Source organism: Anguilla anguilla, chromosome 6 (assembly GCF_013347855.1).
Source record: "Anguilla anguilla isolate fAngAng1 chromosome 6, fAngAng1.pri, whole genome shotgun sequence".
NCBI lineage: Eukaryota > Metazoa > Chordata > Actinopteri > Anguilliformes > Anguillidae > Anguilla > Anguilla anguilla.
Genome location: NC_049206.1, coordinates 22,808,218 through 22,818,998, shown reverse-complemented (window position 1 = coordinate 22,818,998; position 10,781 = coordinate 22,808,218). Strand labels below are relative to the sequence as shown.

At 39.6% G+C, this 10,781-nt stretch overlaps 2 protein-coding genes across 3 annotated transcripts in view; one reads left to right on the top strand and one right to left on the bottom strand.

Annotated features, from left to right (window-relative positions):
* Nucleotides 1-5: 5 nt before the first annotated feature.
* Nucleotides 6-5,612, bottom strand: LOC118229393 (oocyte zinc finger protein XlCOF6.1-like). 2 transcript variants are annotated; one of them, XM_035421317.1, is made up of 3 exons: nucleotides 5,290-5,612; nucleotides 3,445-4,760; nucleotides 6-848 (listed from the first exon to the last, which is right to left on the bottom strand). In XM_035421317.1, exons 2-3 carry the CDS (start codon nucleotides 4,534-4,536, stop codon nucleotides 717-719), a joined length of 1,224 nt encoding a protein of 407 aa, XP_035277208.1. In that variant the 5' UTR covers nucleotides 4,537-4,760; nucleotides 5,290-5,612; the 3' UTR covers nucleotides 6-716. The 2 variants fall into 2 exon arrangements, with proteins under 2 accessions (XP_035277208.1, XP_035277207.1); XM_035421316.1 differs by lacking the exon at nucleotides 6-848 and having other exon boundaries at nucleotides 2,521-4,760.
* A 3,321-nt stretch (nucleotides 5,613-8,933) lies between these two features.
* LOC118229392 (DNA-binding protein RFX2-like) overlaps nucleotides 8,934-10,781 on the top strand; it is a 47,073-nt gene continuing 45,225 nt past the window's right edge. The window contains exon 1 of the mRNA XM_035421315.1: nucleotides 8,934-9,101. The gene's annotated coding sequence lies outside the window, so the exon portion shown is untranslated. The remainder of the gene's footprint in view (nucleotides 9,102-10,781) is intronic.

Sequence of the window (10,781 nt, the reverse complement as noted above, 5' to 3'; positions counted from 1 at the left end):
TAGCAATATGACAAAGTTGCATCACGGACATGCGAATAGCAATAGGAAACTACGCTGTTGTGATCTTTTGCAGATACACATTTAACTAATGCAATTAGCGAGAGGGAATTAGTTAAATATATATATAGCAAAACACAATGCTGCTGCTCTTGTGAGATGTTCATAATTACATTACAATATGGCAACATTTACTTATTCCAACATATTTGCGATTTTGATAACAGTCTGTCAGGCTTTGTTGATAAATGAGCTGTGTGCTTAGCTGTGTCTTACAATGCAGTTGCATCCTTGGCCCTGAACCAGGCAGGTAGGACTCATCACTGCTGAATACCTACAGGAAGTACTCCCTAACTCTTGTCTTGGGAAGCCACATCATGTGCTGTAGGTAGCCACTCATGGTTTTCAGTTTTGTCTAAACAGTATTACATTTATGCTAAAAACCAGACATACAGATCTTGAAAATATTTACCTTACCATGTCCAATTACATTTTATTTCCAATCCCCAAACAAAGGTAATAGTGTAGTTTTGAGGAAATGTAATGACTAAAATGAATGTTTAAAAAAATTAGGCTTAACCTGACAGACAAGTATGTGATGGTACAGTAGAAAATGTAACTCAATAGCCAATACCTCTTGATGTGATGCACTGATTTCCAAAGCTATGACACCACCTATTGGACATTGAGTAAACTACATTATCATGCACACAGTTTGGTCACCCATCACGGGTTGGGTGGTTACTCCAGCAGCTGTCGGTCATTTTGTTCTGCTCCAGATGACCGCGAAGCAATATATTCTGACAATACCCTGCTGGGGTGACAGGAAGGTCCTTCGGATGCAGTGACACCTGTAAGATGATCAAAGTCAAATTCTGAATTCTCGGACTTTCACTCGATGGTGTTCTAAACCATGGGGAAGGCCCCGAGACCCTGGTTCTGAAGTTCTAGAGCAGTGTTCTCCAACCCTGGTCCTGGAGAGCACTAGGGTCTGCTGGTTATTGTTTTTACCTTAAAATCAGCACCCAATTGAGACCCAAGACACCAGGTGAGTTGAGTTAACTGTGTAATCAACTGCTCTAATTGATTCATGAAGTGCAGAGTCACTATGAAAACCAGCAGACCCTGTAGCTCTCCAGGACCAGGGTTGGAGACCACTGTTCTAGAAGTTTCTGGGTCTTGTTCAATTAGCGATAGGGAGCCTAAATATTCAGTCTGAAAAATGAAATACTGAGTACAACTAGTATATGGTAACCTGTGGTCAGCAAGCACAATAATTCATATAATTATGTAGTTAGGGCATTGAATGCAGCAAAAATAATTAAATAAAATACAGTAACAATTCTCTAGCACTCCAGAGCCTGAATTACCTATCCCTGTTCTAATTCTAAGCCACCGAACATCAACTGCTTCATGTAGACAGCACTTCATGGCAGCAGTGGAAAATCCATGTTCAGAAAGTAAAAGTTCTCCCCAGTTTTTGGTACAATCACCTGGATTTGATAATTAGCACAATTCATCAGCCAGGAGGTAGAACTAATTAGTCAGTGAGATCAGCTGGCTGAGTTCATGGTGGAAGAAACACACATCAGGACTTTTCTTTTTTTGACCCCCTGAACTTTTCACCTCTGCTTCATGGTAATGCTGAGGACTGTAGGGACTGATTGGAAGGCTACACTTCTCCAGCAAGATGCTCAGTCGTGATGAAACGGTAGGCTTTTCTGTTGCAGCTTACAAATGAAAACAGCTCCCACCATCTCAGAGGCTAAACAGATCAGTGTCATCACCTTTTTGGTACTGTAAAGCAGGGATCCCCCACCCTGGTTCTGGAGAGCCATAGGCCCCATCTGAACTCTGTGAAATCAAGGCCCCCTCTACTCCATTTAGATATCCTTTCTTTCTCTGGATTTCCACTTGGATGTTATAGGTCCACCTGTGTAAATAATGGTTACCTGTCTAGTCGTACCTTCTATTGTTACAATGCACATTTTTTTATTAGGTTTACATTAAGTACTGATTAAAAGTTTGCCTCTGTGCCTTGTTGTGACACCATATTTCCACAGTCCTGAGTGACAGTGATGTTGCCCACATTTTTTTTACATCGCTCTAGATATGAGAGCGTCTGCTACGTGCTTGCAATGTAATGTAAATGGCGTCCTCCCTACCATCTTCTCTCGTCATTTTACTGCTTTAATTAGTAGAATCAGGTGTGCCAGATTAGGGTTCAAATGACAGCCTACAGGCAGGGGCGTAGGAGTGAGTTTGATATTGGAGGGGGTGGGTGGGGGCACATTTGCTCCCCAGCCCCTACCCCCGCCCACCCCCCCCACAATAAATATTATGGTTAGTGGAGAAGTTCTTTGGTTCTACCAGAGCCACCTATGGGTGTCTGAGATGACGCATGCTAACCTTATCCATTCTCACCTGAAAGAGCTGACTTTTTTTGTTTCTTTACGGTTCTGTATGTATGCAAGATACCTTAGCGAGTAATAGGCTAACAGTAGACCCCCTCAAGAGGGCACAATAATGAAAGTGTCATGTTACAGCAACTTAACTTGGCGGGTTCTGACATTCTTGAGTGCTCAAAAGTCAAAATAACTGCCCATTTACTTTATTCAAATTAAAGCTGTAATGAAAAGCTTCATTGTCATCCCATACATATTGAGATAACCAATATCTCCCCCAAATTTAAATAAAGGGTCCACAAACCATTGCCTGCATTGCAAATATGTTACATTCATAAGTGTTAAGAAAGTATTATCCTTCTCTTCCAGTTTTAAACAAATCACTTTTGATGACCAAGGATTCCTATGGTAGCAAAGTATTAATAAAAATATTGATTGATTCCAGAACAACACATTTTTATAAACTCAAAAATAAGTAATTTTACATTTTTAATTTAAATTAAAATTTACCTCACAAACTGATATCATATGAAGATCCTGATACCATTAAATCCACTATTATCATTTTTCGTGATTACCATACCAAGTCATTTCATGCTGCCTCTCCCCATTTATGACACCAAACATCATAGCGCGTGGGTTAATATAAATTGGGTACACCACAGCTGTATTGTAACCAAAGGCATATGAATTGCATAATCATAAAAATACTGAGCAACAGACTCAGGGGAGAGGCAGTCTCGGGAAGAAGCCCAGGTGTTTGTTGAAAATTTGGTTCACTTCCCTCTTTACACCTGCTGCATGCTATCAAAATCCACTGAAAATATCTATCCTTTGTCAACAAGCAGGCATTTCTTCCCCCTTCACGTTACTTAACCGATTGCAGCTCTTCCCACACACGGTGCAAGAATGCAATTTCTCTCCTATGAATAAGGCAATGTCTTTTCAAGCTACTCAGCTGACTGAACCTCTTCTCACAGTCTGGACAAGAATACATTTTCTCTCCCGTGTGAGTGACGCGATGCCTTTTCAAGCTACTCAACTTGTTGAAACTCTTTTCGCATTCCGTGCAAGAGAACGGCCGCTCCCCCGTGTGAATTAGCTTGTGCGACTTGAAGTTGTCCAATCGATTGAAGCACTTTCCGCACTCCGTGCACGAGTACGGCTTCTCCCCTTTGTGGATCTGAAGGTGGTCTTTCAAGTTCCTTAAATGAGTAAAGCGCTTGCCACACTCTGTGCAGGAAAACATTCTCTCCCCTGTGTGAATGAGTCGATGGGTTTTCAAGCTACTTAACTGATTGAAACTCTTCTCACAATCAGGGCAAGAGAAGGGCTTCTCCCCAGTGTGAATCAGCTGATGTCTTTTCAAGTTATTAAAACGACCAAAACTCTTTCCACACTCGGTGCAAGGGAAGGGTCTCTCGCCAGAGTGTGTTCGCTGATGCAGTTTCAAGTATTTCATTATACTGTAACTCTTTCCGCACTCTGAGCATGTAAATAATTTCTCCCCTGTGTGATTAAGCTTGTGCACCTTTAAGCTACTCAATCTGTTGAAGCCCTTCCCGCATTCCGCACAATAGTGCGGCTTTTCATCTCTGTGGATGAGCTGATGTCTTTTCATGTTGCTTATGTGATTGAAACCCTTCCCGCAGTCAGGACAGGAGTACGCTTTCCCGGCTTTGTGAGTTTCCTCGTGGGTCTTCAGGTAGCTTCCATCAGCGAACGTCATATTGCACCGCAGGCACGACCATTTGATTCCAGCCTGACTTTGCAGTCCGTTAGACTGCTCAGCCTCCGACTCCGTGAGATCTCTTCTACGGGATTTGTCCGCTGTTGTGTTTTCTGGTGAGTCAGTACATTTGTCGGGTCCTTCCATAAAATGTTGCTCAGATCCTGCACGTTCCAGTTCATCATTCTCAATTTTTATTTGGTCAGAACAAAGCTTCAAGTAAGAGTCTTCCTCGTCCGTGTCGAAACATGCATTGGGTTCATCGTCTGCCGAATCCCAACTCTGACTGGAGAGTTGCTCAACCAGGAAGTACTCTTCATCTTCTCTTTCTGTTTTAATTTGATCTGCTCTCACTGGGGGCAAATAATCTGATTCCATAAGATCTTGAGACATCTTACCTTTCATACAAGAGGCTTACCCCAACTTTGTGTCGAAGCCTACAGATATTCTTCTTTTGGTTAGGACTAAAAGTTTCCTAGCAATATTCGCCCTGCCTATACTCCATGCAACTCTTCTACCCCAAGCACAGTGCTTTTTGGTGCCTTAATGAAACACAAGCTGTTGGCTCCTGAAAGAGTCCATCTGTTGGTCCACTCTGCTCATCAACAGTAAGCTTGCATAAGAGCACTCTGCAAGAAAGGAATAGCAAAAATAAGACCAAAAAGACATTGTCATTTTTTCTTTTCACACTTAAGCAAATGCATCACAGTTCATAAACATTGGTTTGTTCAAAAGCCATATAAATATTGCCTCTGCTTTGAAGAAACAAAATAATGCTTAGATGAATTTCTCAAAAGCAACGAAAAGTACGTATCATTTTATAAGGCAGAAAAAGTCAAATCTTCTGCTAAATTAAATCATTTAAACCAAGAAGGTTTAGAGACATATGCATCTCCTTGGTTTTAAATCATGCAGGATCACAAGACAGATAAATAGCTCCACTGTAATGGTTCATTTTTATTACTATGCACAAAACATGCTCTGCTATCAAGTCCAAACAGCCTTGACTTGCGGTCACAAGGCCGCTTTGAGTAATGTGTGTAGGCTACTGTTGCACTGTGCGGTCGTTTGAAAAAATGCCCTACTGGAAAACGCAACGAACAGCCGTGCTTTCCTTGACCGTGCCACAATTCACACTCTAAATCGTGCAATACTGACCGAGTTATGACGTTTATTATCCTGTCCCTCTTAAACATCAGAGATTCAGGTTCTCTTGTTCACACAGGCATAGCGTTGCTGACCACCGCTTTCTTCGCTTTCTTCCCAGAGCAGACAGCTGTGGCAGTTTTGAGCGATCCAGATACAGTGATAATGCAACACTTTCGTAAATATAAATCAAATTCTCGATAAGCATATAAATCGAAACGCATAGAATAATTCAAAATAAACATTCAATGTCATAAAAGAACACCGACGAATAGCGCTCTGCATCCACTTTCGCTTGGCAGAACTAGAGGAACAGCCACGTGACGTAGCCGTGAGATACCAAGGGAAGGAAGTGTCTTTTGCTTATATAGAGGTTTTTTATTGGATACAAGATAACTCACTCCCGCCTTATTGCATGCTTGAGTGGGCTACCACATAGGCCCGTTTAGTGTGTATTTACTTCATTCAGTACGATTTACAACCTTTGGAATGAATAAACTCAGTGGTTCCAAATTAATTAATATTATAATTAACTGTTAAAAGTTCATTATAGGTAAACTCTGTATTTGTTATAGGCAACTCTGTAGGATCTACTTTTGTTGCGTTGCTTTTACATGTTGCAAACGATCAGTATCAATAATGATTTTAAACTCAGACTATGTAGTTTCCTCTTCTTATCACCCTAAAGAGAGTATAGGCTCTCCCACGGAACTGTAGGCCTATTTAAATATATTTCCTCCCACACTTTCCCTTGTGTTTGTCAGTGTTAGTGAAGGCACATGCATGACTCATATAAGAAGTTTCTAACATAAATGCAGAAATGTAATTTTATAAATCAGCCAAAACCCATGTTTGCCTAAACCTTTATGTATACATGTTTAAAAGTAATTCTGGATAACATCATCTGCTTAACACTTAAATATAAATGACACACATATATAAATATACATTAATATGCTTGAAATAACAAAAAGGTGTTTTATTAACTTCTCTCCTCACAGTTAAAAACCAGCCACACTGTACAATTCTAAACATCCTGCAACAAGGTCAATAGTGCAAAGTACAGCTGAATCATGATTTTGGCAGAGACTGTTTATCACTAAAGTTTTACAATAGATACAGTATCTTCACTCCCTGGCAGTGAAAATAAATTATACCATTAAGATGATGCAGCATATTCTAGTAGAGGCACATTATAACTCCCCCTCATTGCAAGAGTTAGCAAATAAACAATAAGCCATCATTGTTATTCATGCCTCCAAATGTAGTCTTATTTCTTTGCAATTTCACACAATTGTGGTACAACTAATTTATTTTTTGTTAATTTCAATGAGTCTAGTCCAGGTTCTCCTCTTGACACATTTGTGCCAAAAAATCATATAAGTGTTCCGTGTGACTGAGAGAAGAAATCACTCTGCTTAGTGAGCAATATTCAGGATGACAACAACCTATGGGTGGAATTTAGAATGTTCAAAACTGTGTCAAGTGAAGAAAGCATCACAAACCAACAAAAACAAAAATTATATATACTGTATACTGAATGCCAAAAAAACAAAACACAGGACTTACACTAAATCAAACTACTATTAATAAACCTTTAACATAACTTTGCAGTAGAAGCATGGTGTTCATTGTACAGGACACAGGTAATTTTGACATTGTTTGCTTCCATTAGTTAGTAACTAGCAATCGAGCAATTCAAAGGTTATCGTTGCAAGAGACCACCTCTGGAATCCATACAAGTATTAAAGCCGTTACTTTGCACCAGCTTGCAGATGCTGTTTAATGTGAGACTGTCCCAATCCTAGTGTCTGGCAGGTCTGAAATCTTGAATCATTGCTAGTTAATTCACCTGATATGTTTTTGACATCTCATTCTTTGGGTAAAATGAGCATTGGTCAGTTGCTTAGCGGTGCAGTCTAAGCCTACACATGATGACTGTTCACTGTGTGACATAAATCACATAAGACACTGTAAATATTACAGTTAGCTTGGCTTTCCTGTAGCATTCCCATTTTAAGAGTCATCTTCTCATGGGAGATCTTGGGAAAACCACACAGTTCTGCAAATTCCCACTGGTTGACCAGTAGGGGGCAGGCATCTCTGCGGATCAAGTTGAGCAAATGTTGTAAGACACTTTTCTGGTTTACATATGCTTGAAAATACAGAAATCACTCTTTTGAACTAAATAGCTAAATGGCTTGTATAAATCCATAACACAATGCATGATATAGACATGCATTAATAACGTGCTGTCTATAGCGTGTGTTGGATAATGGTATCAGATTTTAGCCATTTTACTGAGATGGCAGTCCACAGGATGGTCATTTTAGAAAGCTTTGAGGAGAAAAAGTTTGGGAACCCCAGCATTAGTACACATGGGAACAGTCTGTGCAAGACAATTTTCAAACTTGTCTGACTCTTTGCAGTCATTAAGAGAGTCCAACCCTCATTTCCCTCTTAAGTGTAAATTAAATTAAATGTATAAACATATAGATATATATTCAAAATATTTTTTTCTTAAAAAAGCATTATTGCATCAAATTTGAAAGGAATGAGAAGCGGTAAATAACTGAATAATAGTGGGAGGAATTGTGCCAGGTCAGAAGATAGATTACTATTTGTTAAGAGCATCAGCCAATTAATAAATAATAACACGTATTGTTTGTGCACCTGCCAGAATTATTTGAGACAGACTTAACAGATTAGATTGAAAAATGCAAACAGAAAAACTGCAGTCAAGCCTGATTTTCACGTTTAAAATGGCAAGGAGGGTTGGATATACATGTGATCAATTAATTTGTGCCAAAGACTTAATTACAAATGAAATTGATGTAAAATAAATTAGCAAAACACACATTTATCATGCAGTAAATTAATTACATTATGTCCTGGAGGGCTGCAGGGTTTTCAGCCTTCTTTCCTTCCAATCAGCAGCCAATTTAATCCTTGGAAACAAGGTGTGTGGACAAAGTATAAAGTGCCCACACAATGACTTAACTAATCAATGACTTAAACTAATTACTTAAATGCTGAATTATAGCAAACAACGTGAGACACTGCAGCCCTCCATTACTGTAGTCTAACACCTTTTTTTAAAAAAAACGGCAATAGCCTAGCCTCACTTGCAGGTTCATTCTCATACTCATAATGTGATAGAGATGGGGCACTTGGAGTTTAGACTAGCCTTATGTGCCAGTTTGCGCAATATTCCATAAACAGCAGCTCTGACAGGTTGTGTTCATGTGAGTCTTATTGGAAAATGCTAACTCAATACACAATTGCATTTTGAGTCAAGCTTGTGGCTGAATGCTAAACCAGCTGTTTAGTCAACGAAAGACCCCTTCACCTCTTCAATTTGTGCAGAACAGAGCTGAACGGGTTCCAGGTAAACTAAGCTAATAAGATACAGGACAGTAGTTATTAGGGCACCGAGGAAGTGACCACCTATATCGATGGGGAAGAATAAAAAATGTTATTTGCATGACCTATGTAGGTCTACACACTGCACCTTTAGGAGTTTACTGTCAAGAGATTCCCGCTGCGCAGCCCGCGTTCCACGTTCGAGTGAGCTGGAAAAGGTGGAGAGGGCGGGAGGTTGAGGGAGGGACAGGCTTTAATTTATTTTTTTACTTTTTTTAGACGATGACGTAGCAGAAAAGGATAGCAACAGTTGCCTCGAGACCCTCACGCGCCATAGTGACTGTAGTCGTGGAGACAGTTACCAACGGGAGCAACACGCAGCAACAGCAGCAGCAGCAACGGGAAAAGTGAGTGTGTGAGAGAAAGAGGACAGCCAGGGCCGAACTAAAGAGAAGGCAAAGGTGAATATATCTTTATTGAGACCAATGATTTACTATTCTATTATTCTGTTACTCTTTGGAAATTTATGAATAGCTAGTTATAATTTCTTGCTTAATTCCCAATTCACCATCTCTAAATAAGTTAGCCAACCTGAAATACAAAGTTGATCAGCAACGGACCGAGAACGGGTTTTTGGCCGCACAGAAAAAAGTGTCTAACAAACCAACCACAAAACCAGTAGCTAAGATTGTTACCGTATAGTTTCAACTAACGTTACCTCTGTAGTTCGACAGCGACGTTAACGTTGGCTAGTTATGATTTGCAGACGTTATCTGAGTTTTCGTTTCCTCTTTCTAACGTGTCTAGCTAGCTATAAATGAACATAAACTAACGTTAGTTAGCTAAAGATATCGTAGCTAGCTAGCCGGGGAAAACTAGCTGCGTAACTAACGCTAGCTTACAGTTGACGTTGGCCAACCTTACGTAGCTAGCTAGCCTAATAAACATCTCTTTGGTGGTTTGTGTAGTTATACAGCAAACGTTAGTTTTCTAACTTGGTTAACCTGCTGCTAACTAATGCTTTCTTCGGCATCCAAACTTAGCCATATATCAGCTAGCTAGATTTGAAATTCGTTTTAACAAACTTAGCTGCGGTTTTAACACAGTGTCAGTGTTTAAATCCCCACTGGGCATTGACGTGATATAAATGGGGCGACACTCCCGACTCTTTTAGCATGTTGCATTACTAGCCATTAGTTACGTTGGATAGCTTGGTAGTTCTTGAAAACTTGTCCTTCTTTACACACTGGCTAACATTTCAGTTTTTGCTGTATTTTGTGGATAATTCAACTCAAAAGTTAAAACAACCTATTTTTATAATTACTTTCAATTTAAAATTAAAACACAGGTAGATTAATCGTTTATTCATGGGAGTGATTTATCCTGATGAATTGCAATTGAAAGACCATTACATATTCAATCTTAACCATTCATTTGGTCAAATATTTATGGTATCTTATTTATAAGATATTATGTTTAGATAAAAAACGTTTGGGATCGCGATTCCAAAGTGAAACCCAGAAGTAAATGAGTTGGTACGGGAAACGAATAAGACTGTAGCTAACCACACCTAACTTGCGCACTAAGTGAAATGTCGCTGTCATCTGTGCATGTAAACATTTGCTTTCGTCATTCTTTTGTAACCACTCGTCTGCAGTTGTAGTTGTGTAGCTCGACAGTTACACACAAACATTTAGACACTTTCGATTCCAATTTGACCAGTAATTGCAATCAAATTATGAATGAATAATATTTGAACCACGTATGACCCTTATAGACCTTTGTGGTTCATCAACTGAAACGGAATACGATTTACTAATACATTTTGAGCACTGCTATATTTGCTCTCCAACGCCTGAGATGTGCCCTGTGTGCTGTACAACAGGCATGGATTATTGAAGTTAGATACTAGGCCTATAAGTCAAAATAGGCAAATCTACCAGGCAAATCAACAGGAGTTTTGATCGAAGCAAAATTTTAGGTTTACAGGCAGGGCATTAAATATTCTTTTTCACCCACTGGTCAGAGTGCCTTGTGGATTCCCCGAAATCACCAGGGGTTTTCAACATTGTATCAGCCACATTACCTTTTACAATGTAACAGTAACTGGTTGGTTACCTGCCAAAGTAGCTTCTAGAGTA